Source organism: Lytechinus pictus, chromosome 9 (assembly GCF_037042905.1).
Source record: "Lytechinus pictus isolate F3 Inbred chromosome 9, Lp3.0, whole genome shotgun sequence".
Lineage (NCBI taxonomy): Eukaryota > Metazoa > Echinodermata > Echinoidea > Temnopleuroida > Toxopneustidae > Lytechinus > Lytechinus pictus.
Window position 1 is genome coordinate 8,380,942 of NC_087253.1, and position 13,631 is coordinate 8,394,572.

Consider the following 13,631-nt stretch of genomic DNA (forward strand, 5'->3'; position numbering starts at 1 on the left):
ATTCAGTGTTATATGGCAGCTAAAAATAATAATACATGACATTTGTAAAGCGCACTTTCCATCTTGATTGGATGCTCAATGCGCTCCAGAGCAAAGCAGCAAAAGCTATTTACATAATGTAACTATTTAAAAAAATTCTAGCACATTTAGCTTCAATGTTTAAACACATACCCAAGTAAAAGTATGTTTTCGAAAACTACTATGACGTAGTGTGTGGAATGGGTACTTAACGAGTTAATTATCACTTGCCGACAAAGCAAGAATGGAGCTATACAAACCATTCTTTTGTTAAGAGTTTTGGTGGGTGCTCACGCAAACGCTTACTATCAAATCTAACAATTCTTTTCGAGGAACAACGGAATTAGTCAAGCCAAGTTAAAGAATGAAAGCCCCGTCCCGGTTCACCTCTATATAGTCGAAAATCCCTTTAATCATCACGTGTGAGCATTACTGAGTAAAACAAGTTTCATAACTAATAGGTGAGCGGCCAGAAGCCAAAAAGTGCCTTATTTCTTGACTTTAATCCCCCCGGCTGGATCAAAGCAAAATCATACATCAAATTAAAGGAAATTTTCAGAATTTTTCGGAACTGGGCATTAAAAATGCCGTAATGTGTAGCATCACCATGGAAACCAGCCTTGAATAAGCCACGCCCATTTTAAATACTTATTGAATATTTATCGTGAATTCTGATTTTTTACTCGTTAATTTAAATTATCAGGTATTTTTTCTTACTTTCAAAGGATAGATCCACTATATACGGTAAGAAGAATTACTGAAAAACAACTTAGCATGAATTTTATGAACATTTTCTCAGAAATTGTTGCCTAGCAACATAACTTTCCTTAGCAACCATTTAGCTCCTTAAGTAAACCACTTATTTTTCCATTTCAAACCTAACTTTTAACTTTTTAACTAGGTTAAATTAAACTAAATAAGTTACACCAATGAAATAATATAAAATATTATTGAAAAATAATAAAAAGAACTGAAAACCCCCATTTTAACTATTGCGAACCTCAAATAAATTTGCTAAGCTATACCTGACATAGCCCTTCACATCGTACAAATTGCCATATTACCGGGTATTGTTCATTTTGACTACATTGATACACGCACGTACAAGTCACATACTTTATACTATTTTGTGGTGAAAAAGTTGATTTGAGTTCATAATACCTGATCAATTAACATGCAGTATCTTGTCTTTAATAGAACAACAACAAATGACCATTTCATATTACCCATGGATACCAATTTGTTGCCTAGCAACAACTATTTTCCATAGCAACGACTATGTTAACACTTTTTTTCCCTGGACAAATCTGTGGAAAATAGTCCATTATGAGCAATAATACTAACACAATTATCATATAGATGCCTACAATTTCGTTTTCAATAATCATTCAACAAGCTGACTATTTCATAGCTTCCATGGAGACAAATGTGTTGCCTAGAAACAATATTCCCTAGCAACGGCTATGTTAACACTCTTCATCTCGGCCAAATGTGAGTGAGGAAGTTGTGCCTTAGAGTAAAAATATTGAGAAAATTAACATATGATAGTTCGTTATCGATAGGCAAACAGCATTCCGGAGTTGTACCATTATCTACTGACAAAATTTCATTGCCTAGCAACACTATTTACCTTAGCAACGATATATTTTCCTCTTAACAAATCTTGAGGAAATAATCCACTTTTAAGTGTACATTTGTTCAATATTATACATACATGCATACTGGCAATGGTAACCACTTCATTTCTCTTATTTCTAAAAAAATAATTTATCCTTGTTTGTATATTGCCTACCAATTCTAAACAGTACGATGAGCATGGTATTTAAACTTTATCTTACAAAAAAGAGAAATTTAAATGTTGCAGATAAAACGAGAATAATATGGTTTGGATGATTCATAGCTGAGTACGCAACATTTTTTAATAAAATAGAATGGACAACACTACTCTTCAGGTACAGTCCCTTATTAAAACTTTGATCATAAAGTGGGTCTTCACCTAAGGCTTGTACAGATAATTTTCTTTTTTCAATTTCACGGACTTCTTATACTCAATTAAGTCATTGGCAGAGGCTTTTTACTGCATATTCAGATCACTTTCCTTGAGTTAATATGGAATGGTTAAAAAATGGATCTGTCTTGTCAAATAATACCTAACCCCCCATGCATGTCCAACTTCCAAGGTTGTGTCTGTGTGGAGGCTGTAGCCCAAAGATGCCAAAGCTGTGAGTTCGACAAGTTCCTGTTGAATCGTTAATACTATTAATAAGGGTCAGAAGTTGAATCACAGGGAACTTATGATGTCACTTTCAATCTGATAACTGTCAATAAATCAGAGGGATGAAAGCATGGAAACTTGGGATCTTAAGCCTTAATATGATTATTGTTTACCCAATTGCTAAGAAAGCATGAATACTTGTAAGCAAACAACCAGAGGACCGACAGCTTAATGTCCTCTCCAAAACCTGGTAACATGGTAATGAGGATGCGCCTTACAAAAGAGTACTAATGCACCAAGTGGGAATCAAATCCAGGTCAGCGGAATCCGAAACCCCCTCTCTACCGACTGAGCTATCTATCATTCCTGATTAGGCCAAGAAAAGGACAAGAAAACCATAAAGGATAGAAAGGCTTACTAAATTGGGAGATGTTTTCTATGTCTAAGTGTCATCATGTAATATGTCATGAGGTTTGCACTCTTCTGCTGAATAGAGACAACAAGGGAGGGGCATACAATAAAAGTCCCTGAATATGGAGAGGAGGCATATCAGCTTAGGTAGTCTTTGATGTTGTCCTTCAGGTATTTTCGGCTACAGCGATAGTGTCAGTGACTCCGGCTGTTAAAAACTGATGCCTTAAATACTCAGTTTAAGAAAAGATGTCTGAAAGAAAAGACAAGGATTTCTCTCAACATGCATACATATGTAAAGGACATTGACACAGGTAAAGCTTCGGAAAACAGGTACACATGCCACTATTGCAGGGCTTACACTAACGCTACTGTTTGTTCCATGGAGATTTAGATCAATGTAGATCTTTAAAGACATCCGTATATGTCTGAGAAAATATCTAAAACTGATGTTATTGGGATGATACCCCTACAGTATTGGTAAAACATACTACTCTGTATTTGTAATGATGATTTGTTCAAATAATAAGGCTGGAACATCTAAAGGCATAATTCTGTATCACTGCTTAAATGGAGTGGAAAAACATAGAATTGTGCAATAATCTCTAAAGTAATAATCACTCCTCAGTGCGCCAAAACGGACTAAGTGATGATCTGGCAAGTCTAACTCCTTACTGTGCTATAAATCATCTCTGTGCTGATCCAGAAAGATCCCAACGTAGTGTATTCTACCTCAAGAACAGAGAGCAAATAAAAAACTGAGGGTCAGATGGTAACAAGCCAACCTACCTTGGCGTCATTCTAGACCGTTCTTTTTCATAGAAAGAACATGCTGCCAAAACAAATGCAAAATTTGGAGCAAGGAATGTCATTCAGAAGAAGCTGGGAAACAGATGGGGAACTGACATATACCAATTCTATCTGTACCACAGCTCTTGCTCTATGCTTCCCCACTGCTGAGTACTAGCCCTTGGTGCTAAGTATTGACCCCGAGTCTTGAATGGAGCATGCAGAGCCATCACTGGCTGATTGCGACTAACAGATGTGAGTAATCTTTACCTACTCTGTTTTATTGCCCCACCATACGTCAGAAGAGAAGTCATCAGCACAGATGAAAGGAACAAAAAACAATCTAGAAGATAATGTTCCACTCGTCAACCATGAACCTGCCAAGAGACTCAAATCTAGACACAGTTTCCTCCGCTCAACATAATCCCTTGACGACTCTGCACGCATGAAAGCGTCACCCTCTGGTCTAACAATCTCCAGTCTGTGATGCACAATCTCACCTATGGACTTAGTACATCACTCTCCAGGTCCAAGTTAAAAATGGACTACCTGATCTTGTTTGAATCGCCTATGGGTCTACAATAGGAATGAAGAAACTACCTGCAACTGCGAGGATGATCATAGTATACAACACTTTTGTGTCTGCCCCCTCCTACCAGAGCTATGAACTGCCACTGCACTAGAGTCTTTTCACAGGAAAGCTACATGTAGATTTTGTACCATTAACAGGACATGCCATTTTTAATGACATAAGAAGAAGTGTGTCATTGATTATCTGACTGGTAGAAGACACCTATTTACGGTAATCTGACATTTGGGGGGAAAATGATTATTTGCTCATGGGTTGTTGGATGGGGGAGGGGGCAGGGACTTAATTGGTTCCTGATGGGGTTGCCGTGGGGTTGTCGGTTAGGTTAAAACTTTGCTGAAAACGGTGCCTATATTCTGATTGTTAGTGTTTTAAGGTGAAAATTACAATTTGCCAGTGGAAGAGCAAATATATTCGATGCTAACAATCTTACCCCATATCTACATACCCCCCCCCCCTTAAAAAGCCACATTTTGGAGAGACTGTGTAGTAGAGGGTTCAAACAAGATCTGGCTTTTGGGTTGAACGACTCCAGATCTTTGGCAGCGCAAGGCTCTGGTAGGACGGAGGGGGGGGGGGCAGACCAAAAGGTGATGCATTGTCTGATCCTCCCCTCAGTCGTAGATAGTGTCTGCATCCCTGCTGTAGCCCCGAACTGCATAATAGAACTTTACACCTTCCTGTTCCAGACCATAGGCGATTAAGACATGGCCAGGATGGCCATTCGTCACTTGAACCTGGGGGCGTGATTTGCTAGGTCACATGGAAAGCTTTTGCGTCACAGACTGGACGTGGTTTGACCATAGGGCGATCCTTTGACTGTGTGCATAGCCATCAAGGGATTCAGTCAAGTGAAGGAAACTGTCTTGATTCGAGTCTCTTTCTGGCAGGTTCATAGTTAAAGAGTGGAAGAAGAAGAAGGACACCTTGTTTTGCTTGTTTTTCCACCCGTGCTGATACCTCTATGTGTGGGGGACTGTGTAACACAATAGGTAAAGATCATCTACTTTTTTGGTAGCAGACAGCCGAAAATTGCTCTGCAAGCAGCATTCAGGACTGGGTTAAACTTGTAGCATACAGCAGAGCTGTTGAACGGATGGTTTGGCATCTGCTCCCCATAATGTGTTAGCAAGCCTCTTCTTGATGTTCCTTTCTCCAGCTTTTGCCTTTGTCTTGGCAACATGTTCTTTGTACGCAAGAGTGACGTCAAGTTGGCAGGCTTGCATGTGTACCATTCACTTTCAACACCATCTGACCATCAGTTTCCGGTCTGCATCTCTATTGTTAAGGTGGAAGACGCTAAGTTGGGTTTTCTCTGGAAAGTAAAGAGCCAGATATGCCAGAGCATCACTTAATATTTTTTTTCCACCTCTTCAAATGACTGCTTCTGTGAGGCAATGCACAGTTCATCAGCATAGGTAGCTCTTGGTGTTTGGGTGGATTAATGGGATGTTTGTGTAGATGTTAAAGAGGAGTTGGGCAAGGACACTTATTTGTGGGAGACCATTTTTCTGCCTCCACCATTTGCCGCTGGGACCACTGAGATTCACAAACAACCGGTTTGAGGGCATGTTCTGAAAAAGCCTTGTCAACTTGACGTCCTTTGTCATCGCAATGACTTTCCTCGTAAGTAGGCCTACCCTATGATTAACTGTTTCATAAGCTGCATAGAAGTCAACACAGGCTGCTCCAGTTTCCTCAATCATCTGATGTACTGAGTCAGATTCAGTACTTGATAAGTAAAGGACTTTCCTTGCCTGAATCTTGCCTACTGGAATGAGGAACTCAGTCACAAAGGGAGCAATGCGGTTAAGCAGGAGCCTTTCAAAGGGCTTGTATGTGTGACAGAGTGGAGAGATTGCTCTGTTACTCTTTGGGATGATTGGGTCTTTGCCTGGCTCGAGTTAGGCAACTACCCTAAATTTCCTCATGCCATTGGTTTTTTTATGCAAACAGTGGTTTAACATGTCAGCAGCCCTTGGGCTGCAACAGGTCCAAGAAGTGTTATCTGCTCACAGAGGACATCATATCTAACCCAGGTGCCTGTTGCTCTTCATTATTCTCTTTGATAGAATAGCACAAGCAGACAAGACGTTCATCCTGAATAGTCTTGTGAATTCAAATGACTCTTAGTTGGGAGGCTGTCTCTGCACTTTTAGGGTGGTTGGCCGTTTGTGGGCAATAAATAGGGTTACCTTGACTGTACATAATACGATAGTGTGCCACTTGGTCGGTGATCACTGGGGGTATAGTTTGAGACTCGCATAGTCGTTTTCAAGGATCCGAATTGCTTTCCTCGGCTTTTCTGCTGTTTTGAGTCATATCCATTGATTTATTAAATTACTGTCATTTTCTTTTTTACTATCCAGAATGGTAGTTGTCAATTTTCCCCACATTCAAGTGTATCGGCACCAAATGGGTAATTCTCAAAGATATTGTACAGTAGCTTCGACATCCGTCAAGCCCGGAGAATAGTTTGTACGGCATCCTCGTGGAATATTCTTCTGTGATGATTTCTTCAACAGCTTTCCAAATGTGTCGTAATGAGTAGGGAGTGCTGGAAGATCTTGTGGATAGGTATCCGGATCTATGACAAACTGCTCCCAGATTGGTTTCTTCAGGGTGAAACATCTGTGAAAGGGAACTGTGCGTGGAGTGATGGCTGCATTCACCTTCAGCCCATTAGGTCAGTGTTGAGTGTGAGGGAGAGGGTCAAGCACAACCTTCTCACATTTTGTTGGGTGATGCAATCTGATTTGCATCTGACCAGTTCTCCACAAGTTCTCCATCTCGTTGGTTTCTCCATACCCCCAGATAATGCTGTGACTGTTGTAATCCCCAATATTTACATTTCCTCGATCGGAGGGGGCTTCTCGAGGAAAGGAGAAAGATTGGTTAGGAGGTTTATAGAAAGAACTTAAAGAAATACTCGTAAGTTCAATGGTTAGGACTTTGTCCTCTAGCTTGATGAGACAATAATAGGGCCTATACTCTTAATTAATTCTGCTTAAACAGATATTTGACCTACTGATTAACTGCTGGAATCAGTAATGCCCATATAGAATGTACAGGGACTAACCGGTTCTAGTGAGCAACAGGCTCAGATTAGAGTAATTTTTGTTGTCTACTTGATATATGTACGACATACTGAGGATCTCTTGATCTGTGCAGGTGATCATTGAAAAGCCTTTTTTCACCAAGTTGTCCAGATAAAAGAGCAATTCCGATTGAAGGTCTGCAAGTAGACTATTGTGGTATCTGCCCCATTGCCCTTGCATTGGTACGTTTAAAAAAACAGGGAAAAACCTTGCAAGAACACAGGAAAATTGCCAGAATTGCAGATAGAAAATTCTGATAGATAATTGTGATTTACATATTTTAGTAGGTACCCTATACAGTAATTAGCTTTTGAGTTCACAATCACTACAGTTAGGAATTATATTTGCCATACTGATAAATATTTTCGTTTCCCATTTCAGACACTTTAAGACTTATTGGTTGGTCTTAGATATGTAATACTCTTCCAAAAATGTTACATGTATATGATAAAATGTTCCAAATAACAAACTAAATGATATTGTTATTAATACCATTTCCGTACGCAGCGAAAAGTTACATTTTAAAACTGAAAATTTTCACAAAATTCACCAAAAGTGTGCATAATATCCTTCAATTTACTATAAAAAAGCGCCCCTTGCCAAACTCAGTCGCTTCGCTCCCTTGCTTTGTTTCATGGAGATTTTTTAGTCGTCTTGCCACCCCAAGGACAAATTTTCTTCATACAGCCATGCCCTCTCTCAATACCGCCTGGCCAGATGGCTGAAATTAATTGTCATCACCACGATAAATGCTTAGAATAGTATAAGATGCATTTTGAGGACCAAAATAGGGAATTTTTGGGAGGTTACAGGCTTGAAATATCGCCCAAAAGTGATGGTTGCTAGGGAAAATGCTGTTGCTAGGCAACATAATGGTTTCCATGGGTAACAGAAAAATCTATTAATACTCAATTATTTAGATTAGAACAGATAACATGACACAGCAGGGTATCTAAGGAAGATTTATAGCAATATTATAAAATCCATAATAGACCATACTGTTGCGTATAGTCGTAAATACACACAAACATGGTGATATCCGTCACATGCAGGGTTAATCAAACATGGCAATAATGTAATTTTCATGATCATAAATGCATTATACATCATATTCTTCCTCTTTTATTCATTTTTTCATCAAAATTCACCTTCTTCATTAGTTTTTACAAATTAAAAACTTTAAAAAAATGATAAAATGAATTAATCTGATAAAAAAGAGAGAATATTGAAAAGTGAATATGGTTGCTAGGGAAAATAATGTTGCTAGGCAACAGTTTTTAAATAAAATATGTATAAAATATGTATTTGGTTGCTAGGCGTTATCATATCATTCAATCTGTAGTGATTTTATCCTTGTAAAATCTATATTTATATATAAATTAGTGTAATTCATTAACAAATATAAATAATAAGTTACTGCTTTGCATTTTTCACAAAAATGGGCGTGGCCTATTCAAGGCTGGTTTCCATGGTAAAGCTACACTCTGCGACACTTTTAATTCCCAGTTCTAAAAAATTCAGAAAATTTCCTTCAAAATGATGCAAGTTTTTGCTTTGATCCAGTCGGGGGGATTAAAGTCCCAAATTTTGGCCTCTCGCCGCTCGCCTATAAGTACCGCAGAACTATATGGTATCCATATTACCATGAAACAATAAGCCCCCTCTATTTTCTCTTTCTCCCCTTTCCCCTTCTTTTCTTCGCTCCCTTCTGCTTCTCTGACTTTTTCTATTTTCCTTCTCATTTTTCCTCCATCCCTTCCTATTTGCCTTTTTCTTTAATTTTTCTTTCTTGAATGAGCGGATGTTAATTCGGGACAAGTTTTTAATTGATGCAACGAGAGCAGGAAATTGTGAGGAAGGTGAGAGAAAATAATTACAAGATTGAGCGCAAGAATGTTCAATACTTGTCATCAGCGTAAAAATGGGCAGATGCGAGTTATTACTAACGTATTTTCTGATATGAAAAACTGGACAATTTTATTATGTCTCCCTTCTTCATTTCATTTAATATCCCCCTCTTTATCATTCTCTCTTTCTCATTCTGTCCTTCCTTTTCTTCCTTTGACTCTTCTCCCCTTCGATTTTCAATCTATTTTCCTTTTCCCTATTTTCTTTCTGTCTCACCTTCCCTTTTTTAATCCCCTCTGTTTTCTTCTCGATTTTCACCTTTTCCTTATTTCTTTTCTTTACCCCCTCTCCCTCTTTTTCCTCTTCGCCCCCCCCCCTATTTTCTCTTTCTCCCCTTTCCCCTTCTCTCACTTTTTTCTATTTCTCTTATCTTTTTCCTTCTCGTCTTCAATCCATCCCTTCATATTCGCCTTTTCTTTCATTTTTGGTTTCTTCTTCTCCCTTTTATCTGCATCTCGTAGATCCGCGCCTGAAAGGCATGTCAGGGTATATAAAAAGGATGACCATGCAGGGAAACAATAGAGTAAATAGTTATAGGACGACCTCCGGAATGTAGGGTCAACATCGACAAATACCTGCTCCTTTGTCAGAAACTCATTTACAATCACGACTAACCATGTGAGTGAATGAAATAACGGACACCACGGAAAGAATATTAATATATAGGAAAGGACCCTTTATGCTGGTCCCAGTGTGTAATCGAACACAATAAGTAATTCGGTGAAAAAGCCTAAAATCCTAGTTATCAACCCAAAACTTTGTAATTTTCATAACAGATTTTATCCACGATAAATATTCGAAAACTTATGCTTGATATGAGATAAAAATCACATGCAGTCTTGAATGTGTCAAATCAGCCCTCTTCTTTCGACCAAAAATGCACGGCCGAACATCCTACAGAAACACCCTAGGATAGACGCGGGACTACCCTCGGGCACTCCCCTAGGGCACTCATGTCCTAGAGGAGCGGACGCGGGCGTCTTCCCTCGTCCGCTCCCCTCAAATGTCCGCTACGGGCTACCGCGTTCGCCCTAGGGGGCACTGTGACGTTTCCCGCGGCCGGCACTGTATGACTCCCACACAATAAACATAATCAATTATATGACAATATCAGTTACATGGAATCGGAAGTCAACCCAAACCCTTGTAGCATAGCCAAGGGCCAAAATGCTTTCTGCTCTTGGGACTGAAACAGGGTTTTCCCCTTCACAGCCCATACGGATGCAAGCTCTCAAAGCTCTCAAAGAGAGACTGGACTACTAGGAGCCAAGTTAGACAAGCTAGTATCCTTGACTTCTAACCTCCCCTAACATTCCCTTAAAAACAGGTCTGTATAAAAGTTTAATTTTAACTTATTTGCGTTGTAAGATTTAGCATCATCCATAATTCGATGCACAGATAATTGCGTTCCAGCTCTACATCGTCTCTCCCAACTCAACAAACCTAACCTATCCTCGTTGAAAATTATGAGATTGTCAGATTTTCATGTCTTTGAGATACTTTGATGCGTAACTTTAAATTCTTTCCTATTGCAATCAATCATTTGTATAATTCTCGTAATCATTAGAATTACTCTAATGAATAAAAATATAATATTGACATTGATGTTTAGATTATATAATATAAAATAATATTCTTAGTATTTGTTTCGTATGTTTTGTTTTCAACCCAGATGCCCATCAAGAGTATTTTGTCTGGAGATCGGTGCAGCCCTCTGGCCTTTAAGCTTCAGTTTTCCCCGGAAGAAAATGGAAAGAAGAATATTCGAATTGCAATACAGGAAAGACACCAATCTCTATCAGAAAGACGGTTCAACATAACAATAGAAGGTATAATGACAGTTTTCAACCATGAAATGAAGTAAATAGGAAACCCTGCGGGAAATACCACAGTGCCACACAGTATGGTCACAGTGTATTCACATAGTGGACTACAAGACAATATTATTAACACTTTTGAAATACTAAAATTCAAAAGTGTGAGCACATTATCGCACTGTGGACACCTCGACAGAGTGGCTATTCATAATACGTTCCCATCGTCGAGTATTTAAATATGTGTTTCACAGACTGCTCACAATTTAACACTGTGGAGGGCATTTCACATATTGTGGTTCACACTGTAAACACTGTGTGGGACACTGTTCTTTACTTTAGGGAGTGTAGGGGTAAGGGTGACCCAATACATCGTTACCAACTTAAGAATTACCTAGTTCCTGAATATTGAATAACAAATGCAACCCCTACGCTATTTATAACTCTGTTATTCATGAACACATTATTTTGAAACGTTTAATGAACTGCTCATAATAATAATAATACAACAAATAAAACTACTATTCATGCATTAATACCTATCTAGATATTATTTTACCGCGATTTTACCTTAATAGTATTCTGTAATTTTCTTTCAGATGAACCTGATTTCACGACCAACCATATGGATTCGTAAGTTTTATTGTCAATAAACCATTCAAATTATTTTGAAAAAGACCTAGCTGAATACATTTTCAACCTTATAGTAATTCCGATTCAGAATGAAACTAACATCATGCCTAGATTTTTTTAAGACTGCAATCTAATAATTTAATATAGTGTTATTGTTGTAAGCTCTTTCGGCAATTCTGTGAAAAGTACAGTAATGGTAATATAGAGAGTGATGATGGTACCATTTTTGTCAAAATACCATTTGTATATAATGTATCTTCTGTTAAAAAAAAAAAAAACACAAAAACTGTACCCAATCAAATACATGACAAAACGATGAAACACCCGAGGGTATGAAAAATAAAGCGACACATTTAATTCCCCTTTCCGAAACAATGTGAGTAGTAAACGATATTCTGACCGAAATGCTTACGACTAGGTCGAATATTTTATTCATCTAATTGTTACTTGTGTAGATTATGTATTCACTTTATACAGGGAAGGACGATTGAGCTGTTTATCTAACAATGTCATCGATACACTGGCTGATGTAATTGTCGAACGAAGGGATGCATATTCATTTGGTCGCCATCTTGGTTTCTCAGACTCAGCTGTAGACCAATACCTTAATAAACCAGATTCATTATCTAAGCCAGTCTCAAGATCAGGCTTCGTTGACATGCTAAGCGATTGGAGACGGAGGGTCCGACCGAGTGAGCAGGTAGGGGAACTTCATCATTCCCTGAATGACGCCGGTCTTAGCTATGTAGCAGACATCATCCTTCACGGAGGCAAGTACTGTTAGTTATATCCTCACAATTTTTTTATCCGTTTTAGATATACATGCATATCTAGATTATTTCCAGACAACACGACAATCAACGCAAATACAATGAAAACATTGCAGTTAGTACAGACAAATTTATAATATGAAATTGAGTACAGTTCATGGCTGGGAATCACCTATTACAAGGTATTACAAGACTGACAGCTTTTTAAAGCTGAAAACAAGAATCTATTCCAAGTGTCCTGAAATAAAATAAATCAAATTATTTCTTGATTGATCTTGATGTTCTGGGATGACACCACGTGTCAAAATTTGCATCATGAGTGAAATTGTTCGATTGGCAAATATGGGCATCCTTATCCCCATTTTTATGTAGTCTATCAGAAATTGAGACACGGAAATTAATGTTCAGATTTTATTCCTATATTCCATGTAGTGACTGTCTCATCTAAACCTAACGTTGCTCGGCGCGTACGAGAACTTGATTCACATAAGTAGAAAACGACTGCTCCATTTACCTGAAGACTCCTAAGCCGTTATCTCTGGAATGGGATGGTCATTGTACAAAACACACGGAGAATCGAGAGTCTAGAGTCAACTATCCTGAGGTTCTCTGAAGGGATATGTCACCCATTAATTTCAACTCATAGAGACCATTCACAGAAGTATGTGATATGATGTCATTACTAAAGCCAATATTTTGTAATTTCAAGGGACGCTTATCTTTCAAAAGATTATAATTGTGTTAACATAAATGGCAACAATCACGCCAATAACAGTAGGCGTAGTTAATGGTAACATCATTATATTTTATATATTTTCTATCACAGTTTAAATCATTTATATTATCTGTCGAAGTGAAGAATATCATATCAGGCGTATAATCAGGAGATAAAATAATCATGAAGAAAAAATGAATTATTCTCTTGTAGCACATTATTTCATACCATGTACCACTCTCTCTACAAAAAAAAAAAAAATATATATATATATATATATCTCAACCCCCCACATTCTACTCACATTAGTATCAAACCAAATGTCCACTCAAGTTGGAGTGAAATTTGAAAGAACACAATTTAAGAATTAATGTTTCACTTCGAATGAAATTCATTCAGCAACAAATGGAAGTCAATCTTAATCGAGCCTATGAGAAGTGAATCTTAAATGGTCAAATATATCATATACATATCTTCTTAGAATAGTATGAAATTCATATACAGTATGTATATCTTTTAACGGCTGTCATTGTATATTTCATTGATTTTTTCCTTCTGAAATTCCATCTGTATAGATCTTTTATATTTCTAATTCTTAGTAGCTCTTATTGAAAATGTGACACATACTCTTAATGTCTTTCATTGTAAATTCCATATATTCCTTAATTGTA

At 37.9% G+C, this 13,631-nt stretch overlaps 1 protein-coding gene across 1 annotated transcript in view; it reads left to right on the forward strand.

The window, feature by feature from the left end:
* LOC129267805 (uncharacterized) overlaps positions 1–13,207 on the forward strand; it is a 36,768-nt gene extending 23,561 nt beyond the window's left edge. The window contains exons 19-22 of the mRNA XM_064105054.1: positions 10,701–10,857; positions 11,442–11,475; positions 11,953–12,245; positions 12,678–13,207. Of these exons, the coding sequence (XP_063961124.1) occupies positions 10,701–10,857; positions 11,442–11,475; positions 11,953–12,245; positions 12,678–12,739 (546 nt within the window). The 3' untranslated portion in view covers positions 12,740–13,207. The remainder of the gene's footprint in view (positions 1–10,700; positions 10,858–11,441; positions 11,476–11,952; positions 12,246–12,677) is intronic.
* The last annotated feature ends 424 nt before the right edge of the window (positions 13,208–13,631 follow it).